The 17681-nt window shown below is 28.9% G+C and overlaps 3 protein-coding genes across 3 annotated transcripts; all 3 read right to left on the bottom strand.

Annotated features, from left to right (window-relative positions):
• On the bottom strand, positions 1-1137 carry LOC128668449 (uncharacterized). The gene is made up of 2 exons (XM_053741515.1): positions 957-1137; positions 1-608 (listed from the first exon to the last, which is right to left on the bottom strand). The coding sequence occupies exons 1-2, from the start codon at positions 1135-1137 to the stop codon at positions 1-3; spliced, it is 789 nt and encodes a 262-aa protein (XP_053597490.1).
• A 2117-nt stretch (positions 1138-3254) lies between these two features.
• On the bottom strand, positions 3255-5246 carry LOC103577795 (homeobox protein ceh-12). The gene is made up of 3 exons (XM_053741514.1): positions 5039-5246; positions 4509-4651; positions 3255-3575 (listed from the first exon to the last, which is right to left on the bottom strand). Exons 1-3 carry the CDS (start codon positions 5244-5246, stop codon positions 3255-3257), a joined length of 672 nt encoding a protein of 223 aa, XP_053597489.1.
• A 4416-nt stretch (positions 5247-9662) lies between these two features.
• Positions 9663-12446, bottom strand: LOC128667276 (homeobox protein Hox-B3-like). Its single transcript, XM_053741513.1, has 3 exons — positions 12239-12446; positions 11708-11850; positions 9663-10773 (listed from the first exon to the last, which is right to left on the bottom strand). Exons 1-3 carry the CDS (start codon positions 12444-12446, stop codon positions 10147-10149), a joined length of 978 nt encoding a protein of 325 aa, XP_053597488.1. The 3' UTR covers positions 9663-10146.
• Between the last annotated feature and the right edge of the window lie 5235 nt (positions 12447-17681).

Genomic DNA, 17681 nt, shown 5'->3' with positions numbered 1-17681 from the left:
CTAGAATAGTCCGAACGGTGTGATAATCGCTGTTTTCGGCACGTCTTCCGGTGCAACGGGTATTTGCAAAAAGGCCTTAGCAAAATCGACGACTGAAAATATGTTTTTACCGTGTAAAAATGCAGCAAAGTCGTTAAGATAACGAAATGAATATTTGTCAATCAGCGTTCGATCGTTAAGCGGGCGGTAATCACCGCACGGCCTCCCTTCTCCGGACTTCTTCTGCGCTAAATGACGTGGTAAAGCCCGGGCGCTGTTAGAAGGTCTGCAAATACCTTCTTCGATCATTTTACGGAATTCTGCTTGTGCGTTTTTAAGCTTGTCTGGAGCCAGGCGTCTTGCTTTGCATGAAACTGGCGGTCCAGGTGACGTTTGAATATGATGCACCGTTGAATGTATTTTTGTTTGACGCTGAGTAGCGCCAGGTCGTGTTCCATCGGCAAATTCTCGCAATAATTCCATATACGCAGAATTACTATCGACGGCTTTTATATTTGTCTTTGCCGATGTGTGAGAATTTCCGGGTGTCAGTAAATCAGTGATGCCATCGCGAAGGCGTTTGCATTTTAGGTCGACTAGTAAGTCATAATCACTTAAGAAGTCTGCGCCTATAATCGGTTTAGTGACGTCAGCAATGATAAAATTCCATGAGGATTCACGGCAAAGTCCAAGGTTCAATGTAAGCGATTTTAAACCACAGGTTTGATTATCGAGCCGTTTGCGGCATACAATTGGTATATAATTGGTAACCTATGGGTGTACTGAGTGATTTCAGCCAGCCACGTGAAAAGGCGGATAAATCAGAGCCGGAATCGACAAGATATTCCATTCCTGTAGTTCGGTCTCGGATAACCAGGCGGTGAGAAATCAATTGAGAATTATTGGCCGCCTCTTCTGGTTCTTATTTAAGTTTCCCTGCCATTTATAGCCGGGAGTGCATAATTGGGCATTTTTACCATGCTTGTAGTGATACCAACAATATTTAAATTTTTTAACTTGTCGAGGACGATGGTGTCGGTGTGATGTGGATCGTGTGTTTGGAAGTTGCTCCTGAGTAAGCATATTGCTATACTCGGCAGCCAACAGTGCAAGTTGCTTATGCAAAGCAGCGATTTCCTCTGCGGCGGATGCGTACATTTTGGAATATAAAATATAAAAATAATATTTCAAATAATAATAATATGTCCTCCACTTGAAATTCTTTTATTTTCTTGTCGATCACAGTTTTGGAGTGTAACATCACCCGTCAACAATGTCTTTAATTCGGTACAGTGCTACCGAAAAATTATCGATGACGCGCAGCTCAGGAATGTGCAGCTGGTGTATCAGCTAAATCCTCGATGGTATTTCCGGTAATTTAAAGAAAATTATACGCGACACTGCACGAAAAATTAATTGCAATTTTTTATCATAGCTCGCAAAAACTTTAGTCACTATTCGATTTACACTAAAAGTCCCTCGAATCAACACTCATGCAACATAACGTCCATAAGATGTCCAGCAATGCACCAGTGGTGATAAAAATAATATAAAACTGCACGAAGATAAAAAATTTAAAAACTGTAAGATGATAGAAAAATCACTGCACTAATTAATTGAGAAATAAATTCACATGAAAATAACTGTGAATAGAAAATCACGGTCTCACCGATTAAACGGCAAGGCGACAAAATACTCACGGTAAAACGACACGAGAACTCGGGGGATTTTATAAACTGTGTAATGCACGTGTTCGATGCTTCCCTTAAAGAAAGATCACTTCGGGGTCACCAATTTAGTGGTTAACAGTAAAAATTTAATTATATTAAAATAAATTATTTAAACCAACTAATAATATTAAATAAATGTTTCATTAAACCAACACAATTAACACAGTCATAAGAAAGTATATAAAATGAAGAATGCTTGAATGCGTGTACGCAGTTCAGCGGTGTATCTTGTAATTTTGTAATGTCTCTACGAATAAGGTAAAGACGGAATATGGTAAAATCGATGTTCGGTGTAGATTGCCGGAATTGATCGATCGTAATTATTGTAGCAACACTATATATATATATATATATTGAGACAATGTGAATTGTCTTCGTCGCCCTCAGCCTTGCGGTTCCCATTTTTCCCCGTCTTCTTGTCGTCTGAAACTACACAAGTCACAGTGCCGTGGTCACATGACTTATTTTCACGTTGACGCATGACCGTGAGGGTGAAGTGGGGACAGAGTTCAGAGGCGAGTCCCAGGCCCTCAATTATCGGTCAGACACTTCGATCTTGGATCTATTAGCGTTCAGAGTTATTCTAAATTAATTTTTGTTAGCTGGCAATTCTACTTGCATTATATCAATCAGTTACGATTCAATTTAATTATTATACTTTATATTTTACTGGCAACTTAGCTTGCGATTCTATTGTTTATTATATATTATTATTTAAGTATAAAATACGTTTAAGTTAATTAGTTTATCATGACGTTAACGCTGTTACATCTATGGTATCAGCGTATTTACCATGTTAATGTAACTATGATATTGTTACCATAATATTATGGCAATCGTTACCGTGATATTATGGTAACAGTTACCATAATATCATGATAATAATTTCCGTACATTATGGGAATGATGACCATAATATTATGTTTACAATAGTATTATAGGAACAGTTACCATAATTTTCTCTCCGTGTATTTTAACACACATTGAATGTGTTCGGCTTTTAAGGTCATAAGTAAAACTATAGTTTTTTATTGTTTATGGCCAAATAGTATTTGGCAAGTGGACTTATATTGACTTTACGCATGGCTTTGGAGTGCATAATTTACAAAAAGTATTCATAATTTAATTGGCCGGTTGAATTAAATATCTACTTAATACTTGACATCACTTATAGAAACATCAGTCTCACTCAACAACTGTATATCTATTTAATAATCATTATACATCAAGCACAGTGCTTTAAAAATTGAATCCATTGATATCGTCGAATAAATCAAATGATGGTACAGATTTTGTAGAAAAACTCAAATTTTGTTCTGAAGTCTGATTTTCTCCGATTAAGTATAAGTTAAGATCACTAGCACCGTTTTTAGTAGTGGCATAGTAGTTTTCATAGTCATTACAATTCATGTATTTATCTACAGGTTGTAAAAAATAACTACATGTGTTTTGGTTATTATTAATTACGTTCTTGGTAGAGTAGCAGCAATTGTTATCATTATTATATACGTTGGTGTTATAGTTTCCATAACTACAGCTCTCGGTCTAGTTAATATTTCCGGTTTGCTGACTCCCGCTGTATGCAGTTTGATAGTTGACGGTATTTGAAAAATAACTATCATATAATTCGGTGTTCAAGTCGATATTTTGTGGTAGATGATGATGATGATGATGTACTGTTGACCTGAATCCAGCCGATGTATTCATTCTTCTGAACTTTGCATCTTCTGTGGTGATCAACTGATTACTCCTCTTTTTTACATCGTTATTTGCGGAAAATGAACTGATTTTTCCGTTATTGGTGTCTTCATTTTCCTTCTCTAATTTCTTCTGCTTCATGCGTCGATTTTGAAACCAGACTTTTATCTGTAAAATAATTATGAAATTAATAATTTTGAAATATCATCTCAATGTATGGTTTTATAATAATTTGTAGACATTATTTTGTTACTAATTACGGATTTGCGGACATATTCCTATATTAGGTGTAAAGAATCATGTAAGAACCTGATTTTTTTTTTATGTAACAAATTCTTACACCAATTAACTTTTAATTTATTCATTTATTTATTTATCAAATCAAAAATTCTATATTTTTAAATTTTAATTGATTATTGCACAGAAAAATTGTTTTCGTTTGAAATGCTATATAGTGTTATAGTAAAGCCGGACCATGTTGGCTACGTGACGAAAATTGAAATAGATACATGAAACAATTAGTACGACTATAGTAAAATTTCCAATGGCGACAGTAATTTGTGATATAATCACTGTCTATTTTACTATATATAGTAATTTTAGCAAGTGTTTATTTCGATTTCCGCCACGTGGTCAATATTGTCCGACTAAACTATGATACCATAGCATTTTAAACGAGAATAGTTTCTCCGTCTGAGATTTTATCAATATTCACAAAGATCCTGCAGTTAGCCAACAATTAACAATTTTTTTACTCTATTAAATAAATTAATTAAAAAAAAAAAAAAAAACTAAAAATATGCACATGTAGAGAAGTATAAAAATTATAGGTGCAATTTTTGAAATATTCGTTTTATATCGTTTATAAAAAAAAATGATTAGACGTTAGCTAACTGTAGTATCATATATAAACAAACCCCTGATACTAATTTTTGTTGGTGATATTAGATAATTCAATTTGTGAATTTAATAATTCAAATAAAATATTTCATCAGAAAATTAGCTACTTATGAATGAATTAAAAAAAAAAAACACTGTTTTTAACACATATAATGTCAACTTCGCGAATAAGTAAAAATAAAAATAGAAAAATCATCTTACCTGTCTTTCTTGGAGTCCTAGTTTAGTTGCGGTCATAATTCTTTTTGGACGACATAAGTATTTGCTCTCGGCGAATAATTGTTCCAAATAAAGAAGCTGATCGTTGGAGAATGTAGTTCGTAGTCTTCTTTTTGAGTTACTACCTATAAAACAAAATGAGAATATTGTAATAATTATTTACTCACTTAATAGATAAATATTTATAAAGTTATTTTTATAAGTTGCAACGAAAGAACAAATAAATCATCAAAAATATTTACTAAAAAGCTTTTTATACTTTTTTTTTTTATAAAATACTCTAAAAATAACACTTGATCTATATTAAATGAATTGAAACTATAGTTCACCGCAATAAAATTTCGAGAAGTTAGAATATAATAAACGAGTATGAATAATAAATTGAATTTTTAAAAGTACTTTACAAACTTCAAGAAAAAAATTTTGAACAACTAGCGTGATTATCAGTAATTGAAATAATAAATTTTAAGAAAAGTCAAAAAAATAATTTGCATTTATAAATGTTTAATTACCTTGTGTTTCTTCTAAATCTTCCTCCACTTTTACAATATTTCCCAGTGGATTATTAGCAAACTGGACTTCATCAGAACTGGGGGATGGAGAAAAACTTGATTCTTCTGAGACAGCTGATCGTATACTTTCTGGTGAAGATGCGTAAGTTTGGAACTCCAATGATGGATTGTGTTCATTCAATATAAAGTCGAAATCGAAAGTAGACATTTTCACTTGGTTGTTTATTAAATTGTTAGATATAAATAAATATCGGAAGTTTCAACAGTATGTACTAAGTTAGAGCTTAGATTGCGATGCTAACTTATGGAAGTCGCTGAGGTAACTGATGTCTGAAGCCTCCAGGTACGCCAATTTATAGGCAAACGTGGCTTGTACGTCACCGAACTGTATTCTATTTTCTCTGTTCAAAATTATCTACTTCTCCCTTCTCTGCCTTGAATATCCTGTCGGCTCCCAAGTGAATGTTTCACACTTACAGTAACTGCAGACAATGTATATATATGTACCTAGGCCATGAGGGTCCCAGGATTAAAAATCTGGCGCCAATGTCTAGACAATAAGTTCAATAGATATATGAAGACTTCACACTCTTCAATTGTCCGTTTTAAATAAATCTTCTTTGTGAAGGAAGTTTAGGATTTACACTTAAAGTATTACACTATTGTTATAAAAAAAAATTTATGACCGATGGGCTACTACATATATTCTAATGAAGTAAGGTGTGAGTGCAACCTTGAAAAGATATATTTTCATTTCATTTTTGAAATTGGTACAGTATATAATGAGCTTAGAGACAATTCGTAAAGCTATCAAACTTGAAATACGATTGATAATTTTCAGTGCTTGTCAATAGTCGTGTAAATAAATCCTTAAACGTTCCAATAGCCTTGTATATATACTCTGTAAAAAACCTGTATGGGTTCACGCGATCTTCATCACTTTCAAGTGGTACGAAGTTACAATAATACACCGACGCTTTTAAATGGCTTGATGCAATATACAGTTTGGTTGTTGCAGCGATTTGATTATTTACCCCATAGTATTTTTCGGAAAAAATATTTTTTTTTAAAGTCACTTTTATTCTTTAGAACAATTCTTGAACATTGGAAATTTTTATTTCTTTGTCTTACTTATTGTGCACAAGTATACTACATATACGTATATAGTAGAGTATTTCGAAAAAAAATTATTTTTTTTCTTATGGTCTCAAAAGCTAGTGTTGAGTAAAAACAAAAAAAATCTTCCCAAAAGAGCAGCTTAAAGAATATTCATATCCTGTCATTTTTTAAAAATAAAACTATTAAAAATTTTTTTCTTCGAAAATCAAATTGAATAATTTTGTAGGAAATTAAATTTGTAGGAAATTAAAGTTATTTAGTCTTTTTTCTTGTTAGAATGCTTAGAAAAAAATTACGAAGATTTAAACTATATTAAATAATATAATTTTATGTTTCTATGATATTAAACTGTTTTTCGACAGAAATTTCAGTTTTTTTTTTATTTGAGCTAATGCCATCTGTGAATTTTTTTTTTAACTTATGAAAATAATTTTCCTTACTTTCAAAACAGAACGTTTTTTTTTTTTTTTTTTTTTCTTAAAAACAAAGAAAGAGAAAGAATTTTAATTTTTCAAAAAAACAATTTTTTTTTTAAATCTATACAGAAAATAAGCAAGAAACCTTTATAAAACAGCTGATTGATTATAAATAATATATAGATTCACCGTATAAAAATTTATATGCAATAAAATTCGGAAATGGTTTTTTAAAACATTACATTAAGTTTTCGAATTCACTATTGTTTCAAGCTTCATAACTTTTTTTCTAATAATCGTTAGAAGAAAAGACTAAATAACTTTTTTGTAGACAATTTAATTTTCTACAATATTATGAACTTTGATTTTGGAAAAAAAAAAAAAAAAAACTTTATAGAAAATTGAATTCCTCACAAAAATGTCTTGAGTTGTTACGCTTGTTACGAAAATACAAAAAATATATCAAGCTTTCAAGGTATTAACTAATTTAAAACCATAGCGATTAACGTTTTTACTTTATCTGTGTCAATCAGTCGATAAAATCGACTTTCTGTAAAAAAAATTCAAATTCAAATCAGAAAAAAAAATATCATTAATTAAATACCAAAAATGAAAAACTAATAATTACACATAAAAAAATTTTCCTTGAAAAATAAAGAAATAAAATGTATATACGTACATTTTAAATGGGAAAATAAATTTTATTAGCGCCAGTTCAATTTTTAACATTTCAAGCTGATTTTTCAGGAAGATTTTTTTGAGGACCTAAGAAAACTTTTGAAACTAGGAGACCTGAAAAAAACATTTTTTTTTTTGCCGGCGCATGAATATATATATTACTTAAACGCATACGAAAAAATATATATGTGACATATATGTATCAATGCATTGGCTATATGGGGCATATAGAGGAAGGGGCGAGGTAGGTAAAACGGAGTACCCCAAAATTCTATAAAAAAAATTTTTACTTTTTAAACATTCCAAATTCACTTTTGTAAACATAATTGAATATTATTTTGAATATTTTTTGTTAAAGTTGTTGAAACTTTAGAGCAATGTGCCCTAATACCAAGACTTCCTGGTCAGAAAGTTGGCGTCAATTAGTTGCGATCAAGTTAGCGTCAACTTTTTCATAACTTTCATCTTTTGTAATTGTTGACTAACAGCTGATACAAACATTCTGATAAAATTGAAGGCAACTTTCCGTCAACTAATGGAATTTAAACTTCCTCAGAAATTTGGCAACCAGTTGCCGTCAACTTATGAGAATGCCAATTTATGCGGCAAACTTACCCTGATAACACGAGTTAATCGTGAAAAAGTTGGTCATTCATTCGTTGCCGACCAACTTGACAACAAGTTAATGACAACTTCAGCTTTTGCAACTTTTGGCTACAAGTTACCGCCAAATTTCTCAGAAAGTTGGCGCCAGTATGGAGCCGCAACTGGAATGCAAGTTTCTGAGGAAATTGAAAAGAAACTTACCGTCAACTTATGATTGTCAACTTTTTGCAAGCAACTTTTGCCACCAACTTTTTCAGAAAATGTATATCAACTATTGGAGGTACTAACTATTGGCGGTCAACTTAGTATCCAGTTGCGGCTGCAAGTTTCTCGTCAGTTTCTCGCCAACTTGGCTATCAGGGTAGTGGCAAGTTACTACTATAGGTTGTCGCTAGCTTGCTGCCAGCTTGGCTATCAAGGCAAAAGCTATTGAAGAACACAGAACGCCATTTGCTTTTTATTAATTATTAACCAACGATCGGTACACAGCCATTTTCAAGATATGATAAGGAGCAATAATCAGGCATGCGTTCAATAAAATATTTATTTATGATGATATCCATCAATATTTGCTAAGCCCTGCGTGAATATTTATTCTGCATCTTCTCCATATTATGACAATATAATAAAATATGAAAAAAAAATTGTCATATTTTCTTTTGCGCTGGATATTTGACCAATTAATTTTTCAAACGACTATACTTATAAAAATATAATTTTGTGAGTAAAAAATAATAGCTGCTTATCATCAGAACTGAATTCTGATTACCTGGAATGGTAAACTAATTTTATTAGGTAAATTAGATTACGAGAAAAGTGGAGTAATACAAAAAAGGTTATTATAGAACTCGTTAGGAAAATGTAATATTCCTTCTTTTTCACCGGATGCAAACGGAAGTAAAATATACTTAAAATTCAAAAAAAAAAAAAATACTTAAATGATGTTTTCTTTAATTTTATTCAATATATATATATATATTATATCTAACTATCTAATTTGATCTGGATGAATCTAGACAGAATATAGATTTATACAGATCTAAAATATCAGATCAAATTAGATCATACATTGGATCCAAACTTTGTTTCCATCAGGATTATAAAAAAAATTTAAATAAAAATAAAAATTGAAATTTTTTCTAATAAAAAAATATTTAGATAAACGACCTCTTGTTGTCACATTTTTACTTAAATATATATTTTTAAAACTATAAAAGATTAACTAATAATTGATGATGGAATAGAAAAAAAAATAGCATATTTAAAAAGTTATAAAAATATTTTATTAAATTATTATTTCCATGAGTTATATAAAAGCAAATACAATGTATAAAAATAAATATAATATCATTACTAATTTTAATCAATATTCTATTACTACAAAATATATATTCGGTTTTATTTATAAACATTAAATAATTTAGGATGATCTATCAATAACGTGTGATTTATGACAGTAAATTAACATTGTAATCACAATAAGTTAAATAGATTAGGAATGCTTGTATACATTCGACTTACAAGTAATTTAAAAAAGTGACATAATAAATTAAAATTTTTACAATATCTATGACAAATATTTGGTATTTTCTCTTCTAACACTATAAGTTTTCAGATATAATAATAATTAATGTTACCAGATCAAAATTTTAAAAAAATAGAAAAATCTAAATACACTATAAAGCCAAGTTTGTTACAAACATATTACACGGAGCGAAAATTATAGTAACATAGTATATATAAATTATAGTAATATAGTATATATATTACGGTAATCATTCCTATAAGTATGGGTATAATTTCCATATGGAATCGGAATAGTTTCTATGGAATCATGGTAATTGTTACCATGTAACTATGATATTGTTACCATAATATTATGGTAATCGTTACCGTGATATTATGGTAACGGTTACCATAATATCATGATAATAATTTCCGTACATTATGGGAATGATTACCATAATATTATGTTTACAATAGTATTATAGGAACAGTTACCATAATTTTCTCTCCGTGTATTTTAACACACATTGAATGTGTTCGGCTTTTAAGGTCATAAGTAAAACTATAGTTTTTTATTGTTTATGGCCAAATAGTATTTGGCAAGTGGACTTATATTGACTTTACGCATGGCTTTGGAGTGCATAATTTACAAAAAGTATTCATAATTTAATTGGCCGGTTGAATTAAATATCTACTTAATACTTGACATCACTTATAGAAACATCAGTCTCACTCAACAACTGTATATCTATTTAATAATCATTATACATCAAGCACAGTGCTTTAAAAATTGAATCCATTGATATCGTCGAATGAATCAAATGATAGTTCAGATTTTGTAGAAAAACTCAAATTTTGTTCTGAAGTCTGATTTTCTCCGATTGAGTATAAGTTAAGATCACTAGCACCGATTTTAGTAGTGGCATAGTAGTTTTCATAGTCATTACAATTCATGTATTTATCTACAGGTTGTGAAAAATAACTACATGTGTTTTGGTTATTATTAATTACGTTCTTGGTAGAGTAGCAGCAATTGTTATCATTATTATATACGTTGGTGTTATAGTTTCCATAACTACAGCTCTCGGTGTAGTTAATATTTCCGGTTTGCTGACTCCCGCTGTATGCAGTTTGATAGTTGACGGTATTTGAAAAATAACTATCATATAATTCGGTGTTCAAGTCGATATTTTGTGGTAGATGATGATGATGATGATGTACTGTTGACCTGAATCCAGCCGATGTATTCATTCTTCTGAACTTTGCATCTTCTGTGGCGATCAACTGATTACTCCTCTTTTTTACATCGTTATTTGCGGAAAATGAACTGATTTTTCCGTTATTGGTGTCTTCATTTTCCTTCTCTAATTTCTTCTGCTTCATGCGTCGATTTTGAAACCAGACTTTTATCTGTAAAATAATTATGAAATTAATAATTTTGAAATATCATATCAATGTATGGTTTTATAATAATTTGTAGACATTATTTTGTTACTAATTACGGATTTGCGGACATATTCCTATATTAGGTGTAAAGAATCATGTAAGAACCTGATTTTTTTTTTTATGTAACAAATTCTTACACCAATTAACTTTTAATGTATTCATTTATTTATTTATCAAATCAAAAATTCTATATTTTTAAATTTTAATTGATTATTGCACAGAAAAATTGTTTTCGTTTGAAATGCTATATAGTGTTATAGTAAAGCCGGACCATGTTGGCTACGTGACGAAAATTGAAATAGACACATGAAACAATTAGTACGACTATAGTAAAATTTCCAATGGCGACAGTAATTTTTGATATAATCACTGTCTATTTTACTATATATAGTAATTTTAGCAAGTGTTTATTTCGATTTCCGCCACGTGGTCAATATTGTCCGACTAAACTATGATACCATAGCATTTTAAACGAGAATAGTTTCTCCGTCTGAGATTTTATCAATATTCACAAAGATCCTGCAGTTAGCCAACAATTAACAATTTTTTTACTCTATTAAATAAATTAATTAAAAAAAAAAAAAAAAACTAAAAATATGCACATGTAGAGAAGTATAAAAATTATAGGTGCAATTTTTGAAATATTCGTTTTATATCGTTTATAAAAAAAAATGATTAGACGTTAGCTAACTGTAGTATCATATATAAACAAACCCCTGATACTAATTTTTGTTGGTGATATTAGATAATTCAATTTGTGAATTTAATAATTCAAATAAAATATTTCATCAGAAAATTAGCTACTTATGAATGAATTAAAAAAAAAAAACACTGTTTTTAACACATATAATGTCAACTTCGCGAATAAGTAAAAATAAAAATAGAAAAATCATCTTACCTGTCTTTCTTGGAGTCCTAGTTTAGTTGCGGTCATAATTCTTTTTGGACGACATAAGTATTTGCTCTCGGCGAATAATTGTTCCAAATAAAGAAGCTGATCGTTGGAGAATGTAGTTCGTAGTCTTCTTTTTGAGTTACTACCTATAAAACAAAATGAGAATATTGTAATAATTATTTACTCACTTAATAGATAAATATTTATAAAGTTATTTTTATAAGTTGCAACGAAAGAACAAATAAATCATCAAAAATATTTACTAAAAAGCTTTTTATACTTTTTTTTTTTTATAAAATACTCTAAAAATAACACTTGATCTATATTAAATGAATTGAAACTATAGTTCACCGCAATAAAATTTCGAGAAGTTAGAATATAATAAACGAGTATGAATAATAAATTGAATTTTTAAAAGTACTTTACACACTTCAAGAAAAAAAATTTGAACAACTAGCGTGATTATCAGTAATTGAAATAATAAATTTTAAGAAAAGTCAAAAGAATAATTTGCATTTATAAATGTTTAATTACCTTGTGTTTCTTCTAAATCTTCCTCCACTTTTACAATATTTTCCAGTGGATTATTAGCAAACTGGACTTCATCAGAACTGGGGGATGGAGAAAAACTTGATTCTTCTGAGACAGCTGATCGTATACTTTCTGGTGAAGATGCGTAAGTTTGGAACTCCAATGATGGATTGTGTTCATTAAATATAAAGTCGAAATCGAAAGTAGACATTTTCACTTGGTTGTTTATTAAATTGTTAGATTTAAATAAATATCGGAAGTTTCAACAGTACGTACTAAGTTAGAGCGTAGATTGCGATGCTAACTTATGGAAGTCGCTGAGGTAACTGATGTCTGAAGCCTTCAGGTACGCCAATTTATAGGCAAACGTGGCTTGTACGTCACCGAACTGTATTCTATTTTCTCTGTTTAAAATTATCTACTTCTCCCTTCTCTGCCTTGAATATCCTGTCGGCTCCCAAGTGAATGTTTCAGACTTACAGTAACTGCAGACAATGTATATATATGTACCTAGGCCATGAGGGTCCCAGGATTAAAAATCTGGCGCCAATGTCTAGACAATAAGTTCAATAGATATATGAAGACTTCACACTCTTCAATTGTCCGTTTTAAATAAATCTTCTTTGTGAAGGAAGTTTAGGATTTACACTTAAAGTATTACACTATTGTTATAAAAAAAAATTTATGACCGATGGGCTACTACATATATTCTAATGAAGTAAGGTGTGAGTGCAACCTTGAAAAGATATATTTTCATTTCATTTTTGAAATTGGTACAGTATATAATGAGCTTAGAGACAATTCGTAAAGCTATCAAACTTGAAATACGATTGATAATTTTCAGTGCTTGTTAATAGTCGTGTAAATAAATCCTTAAACGTTCCAATAGCCTTGTATATATACTCTGTAAAAAACCTGTATGGGTTCACGCGATCTTCATCACTTTCAAGTGGTACGAAGTTACAATAATACACCGACGCTTTTAAATGGCTTGATGCAATATACAGTTTGGTTGTTGCAGCGATTTGATTATTTACCCCATAGTATTTTTCGGAAAAAATATTTTTTTTTTAAAGTCACTTTTATTCTTTAGAACAATTCTTGAACATTGGAAATTTTCATTTCTTTGTCTTACTTATTGTGCACAAGTATACTACATATACGTATATAGTAGAGTATTTCGAACAAAAATTATTTTTTTTCTTATGGTCTTTCTTATTTCTTTCGAAAATCAAATTGAATAATTTTGTAGGAAATTAAATTTGTAGGAAATTAAAGTTATTTAGTCTTTTTTCTTGTTAGAATGCTTAGAAAAAAATTACGAAGATTTAAACTATATTAAATAATATAATTTTATGTTTCTATGATATTAAACTGTTTTTTGACAGAAATTTCAGATTTTTTTTTATTTGAGCTAATGCCATCTGTGAATTTTTTTTTTAACTTATGAAAATACTTTTCCTTACTTTCAAAACAGAACGTTTTTTATTTTTTTTTTTTTTTTTTTTTTTTTTTTTTTTTTTTTCAAAACAAAGAAAGAGAAAAAATTTTAATTTTTTAAAAAAACTATTTTTTTTTTTAAATCTATACAGAAAATAAGCAAGAAACCTTTATAAAACAGCTTATTGATTATAAATAATATATAGATTCACCGTATAAAAATTTATATGCAATAAAATTCGGAAATGGTTTTTTAAAACTGTGTGTATTACATTGAGTTTTCGAATTCACTATTGTTTCAAGCTTCATAACTTTTTTTCTAATAATCGTTAGAAGAAAAGACTAAATAACTTTTTTGTAGACAATTTAATTTTCTACAAAATTATGAACTTTTATTTTGGAAAAAAAAAAAAAAAAAAAAAACTTTATAGAAAATTGAATTCCTCACAAAAATGTCTTGAGTTGTTACGCTTGTTACGAAAATACATAAAATATATCAAGCTTTCAAGGTATTAACTAATTTAAAACCATAGCGATTAACGTTTTTACTTTATCTTTGTCAATCAGTCGATAAAATCGACTTTCTGTAAAAAAAAAATCAAATTCAAATCAAAAAAAAAAATATCATTAATTAAATACCAAAAATGAAAAACTAATAATTACACATAAAAAAATTTTCCTTGAAAAATAAAAAAATAAAATGTACATACGTGCATTTTAAATGGGAAAATAAATTTTATTAGCGCCAGTTCAATTTTTAACATTTCAAGCTGATTTTTCAGGAAGATTTTTTTGAGGACCTAAGAAAACTTTTGAAACTAGGAGACCTGAAAAAAAAATTTTTTTTTTTGCTGGCGCATGAATATAAATATTACTTAAACGCATACGAAAAAATATATATGTGACATATATGTATCAATGCATTGGCTATATGGGGCATATAGAGGAAGGGGCGAGGTAGGTAAATCGGAGTACCCCAAAATTCTATAAAAAAAATTTTTACTTTTTAAACATTCCAAATTCACTTTTGTAAACATAATTGAATATTATTTTGAATATTTTTTGTTAAAGTTTTTTTAAAAATTGAATTTCAGTCCAAAAATGTTGATGGCTTATGATTTATGATAAAAACCAGTAAAATTTTTTTTTCTTTCTTTGCATCCAATAATTGTGTGAAATGTAATGTTTCTTTATGTAAATTGCTTACAAGAAAATTTAATTTGATCAATTTTATTTAATATGTAGAATTTTTTTTTTCGCATTTTTTAGGGGATACTCCATTTTTCCCGCCAAAGTGAAAAAAAATCTACTTTACTGTTTCAAAAAAGGATTAAGTTTCACGATTGCACATATAATTACTATTTGTTTAAGGCAACACGTGATTCATACGAAAAAAAAAAAACATCGAGATAAATAAATATTTTGGAAGTTGTCAAGATTTTTTGAACATATAACCGCTAATCACAGTCGTGATGTAATGTCACATAGATAAAAAGTGTTTTATGGATGTGTATGACAAAAAGTGTAAGTGCACTGATTATCAGTAAACTTATTTTTTTTATCAGAAAATTATCGTATACGCATAAGTATTTTTCTAATGGCTCATCTAGAAGTACTTAAAAAATAAAATTGCGATTGACGTCATTCGAATGCTAAGTAGCATCATAACTTCATACAAACATGATGTATATGTACATAAATACTGTAGTGAAGTAGTTTTACAATGAAGTCGTTCGAGGCGTCACTGTAAAGTTCAACCATTACTCGTATAGTTAAGAAAACGCACTCGACGTAAAACTAGATATTATTTTAGAAAAAAGAAAATTAAATTTTTCATTTTCTTTTGATGCTCTGTTTTCAAAATGATGTTTTGGAATTTTTTTTTTAATACTTTGCAGAAACTTTAATCAAATAGTTTTAAAATAATATGTTTCCGTCTCATTAATCTTTATTAATTTTAATAATAATTCATTATATTGATTGAATAATTTTGAAGAGACCGTCATCTAAACATTCGAACAATAACCAAAATTTTTTTTTTTTGGTACTTAAAAAAAAATTTAAACACGAAAATTAGAAAAATAGATAAACATAATTGTGACTATAAAAATCTTAAGAAGAACATAACATTCATAATTTAATGAATATTACGGTTATCCATTTACTTATTTTAATCATATGAACAGAACTCGTTGTGACCTGATTGAGAGATAGAAAATTCAAATGCTTCTAGAGAAAGGAGAATTATTAATGCTTTTGACAAATGTTATCTTATAAATTCATGTAATTTCTCTAGACAACGAAGTGTAAAGCTTTGAAATTTAGTACTTATATTATTTTCGGATACTTATTATACGAACAATAGATAGGTAAGTCTATAGCAATAAGGTGTCTCGACGTTACGGCCTCTAGTTAAAATCCTATTTACTCTGAAGCCCAAACCTTAGTGGTTGTAAAACTTAGTGTCTCTCCCGAAGCTTAAGTGTGAATTCCCAGCAGGGTGCAACATAAGGATCGGTAGCCAAAATTACACGTATTGACCATTGAATGATTTATGTATATTTATCTTTGAGGCGCCATAGTATTTTGTCTAATTTCCACGTCTTCGATTTAAGAACGGTCGCTTTCGAAATTTTCAACTCATTGTCTATATACGCCTTATTGTTTTACTGGCGACAGAAAATGATTCTACTTGATAATTATTTCGTAACTTTTTTTGTTGACTACGTATATTTCTAGTTATCTTTACTAATTAGTTGGAAATTTTCAAAACTTGATAATATTTACATTTTTTTATCTCTTCCTATATGAATTATTATTTTTTTTTTATCTAGTATATAGATTTATAGTAAAAAATGCTGTGGTCTAAACAACAACAATAGTAGTAATAGATTAATTGATAAATTTTAGAAAGAGATAAAGGATAATGTAAGGATAAAATTAGTACTGCTTCCGACTTAATAAATAAAATTTACGATCGTTAAATGAATCATGTGATCCTTAAATGAATCATCAATCATGGATATATATTTTGATGAGTATGAAGAACTTCCATGCTATATTTCTATCTGTACTCTCTTTATTGTTGTAAATATCGACGATAAGAATACATTTACGTACTTTTTATACTATAGGATTCACATAATATTTTTTGATGAATATGTATGAATGCATGTATAGGGGGTGAAGGGGGTACTTAAGGAAATACTAAGTTTTCGAGGATTAAAATATACTAAATCTTTTTATATTTATTGACATTCAAGGTAAATAGACAAAATTCTTAGCTGCCGTTATAAAATAAAATTTTATTTTTGGCGGGCAAAATCAAGTACCCTTCAAAAAAATTAAAAAAAAAAAAAAAATTCTGAAAGTTTATCAAAGTTCATTAAATTAAATTTTTTAATGTAACATACATGAAGAAAAATTACATTCCACATCAGTGGTGAATACGAAGACAGACGACATTTTTTTTCTTTGTGGGCCAGAGAGGCTTCCCTCCAAAAAATGATGAATATTTTTTTTAAATTGTTTTCGTCATGAAGAATGTTTTTCTTTGTCTTGACAACTATTTTTGGTTTTATAAGACTCAAAAAAAATTTTTTTTACGTGTCATGAATCGTTCCCCCTCGATTAGCGTAATTACTTATTGTTATTCAATAAAAAAATCACTTCTATATTTTTTATTTGTCATTCTTTTGAATCCAAAAACGTGTTTTTTTATTTTTCAGATTACAAATTATTTTGCATTATTTAAAAAATATGATCAATTAAAAGATAAAATATTATTTTCGAATATTTTTAATGGCCAAATTTGCCCTAGCTAAAGAAAATCAGCCAAAAAATGGAATAATATATTAACTTTTTTTTAATTTTACAATAAAAATATGAAGGAATCATTTTTTCAGAATTTTCGGGTGGTCTATTTTGCCCCAGGTGACATGCGTAGAAGTAAAAATGCGCGAATATATAGGAATAATAATTAGACAAAAAAAAATTTTTTATTTTA

The sequence above is a fragment of the Microplitis demolitor genome, chromosome 8 (genome assembly GCF_026212275.2).
Source record: "Microplitis demolitor isolate Queensland-Clemson2020A chromosome 8, iyMicDemo2.1a, whole genome shotgun sequence".
Classification (NCBI taxonomy): domain Eukaryota; kingdom Metazoa; phylum Arthropoda; class Insecta; order Hymenoptera; family Braconidae; genus Microplitis; species Microplitis demolitor.
Note: the sequence above shows the minus strand (reverse complement) of the source record. Positions and strands in the feature narration are given on the sequence as shown.

What these genes read in the sequence shown, in the direction of transcription:
- LOC128668449 (XM_053741515.1), bottom strand. Translation starts at nt 1,137, where the DNA reads ATGTACGCATCCGCCGCAGAGGAAATCGCTGCTTTGCATAAGCAACTT. An exon ending in TTGGTATCACTACAAGCATG is followed by an intron (nt 609 to 956) that starts GTAAAAATGCCC and finishes AACCGATTATAG; the next exon opens with GCGCAGACTTCTTAAGTGAT.
- LOC103577795 (XM_053741514.1), bottom strand. Translation starts at nt 5,246, where the DNA reads ATGTCTACTTTCGATTTCGACTTTATATTGAATGAACACAATCCATCA. An exon ending in AGATTTAGAAGAAACACAAG is followed by an intron (nt 4,652 to 5,038) that starts GTAATTAAACAT and finishes TTTGTTTTATAG; the next exon opens with GTAGTAACTCAAAAAGAAGA. An exon ending in TAGGACTCCAAGAAAGACAG is followed by an intron (nt 3,576 to 4,508) that starts GTAAGATGATTT and finishes ATTATTTTACAG; the next exon opens with ATAAAAGTCTGGTTTCAAAA.
- LOC128667276 (XM_053741513.1), bottom strand. Translation starts at nt 12,446, where the DNA reads ATGTCTACTTTCGATTTCGACTTTATATTTAATGAACACAATCCATCA. An exon ending in AGATTTAGAAGAAACACAAG is followed by an intron (nt 11,851 to 12,238) that starts GTAATTAAACAT and finishes TTTGTTTTATAG; the next exon opens with GTAGTAACTCAAAAAGAAGA. An exon ending in TAGGACTCCAAGAAAGACAG is followed by an intron (nt 10,774 to 11,707) that starts GTAAGATGATTT and finishes ATTATTTTACAG; the next exon opens with ATAAAAGTCTGGTTTCAAAA.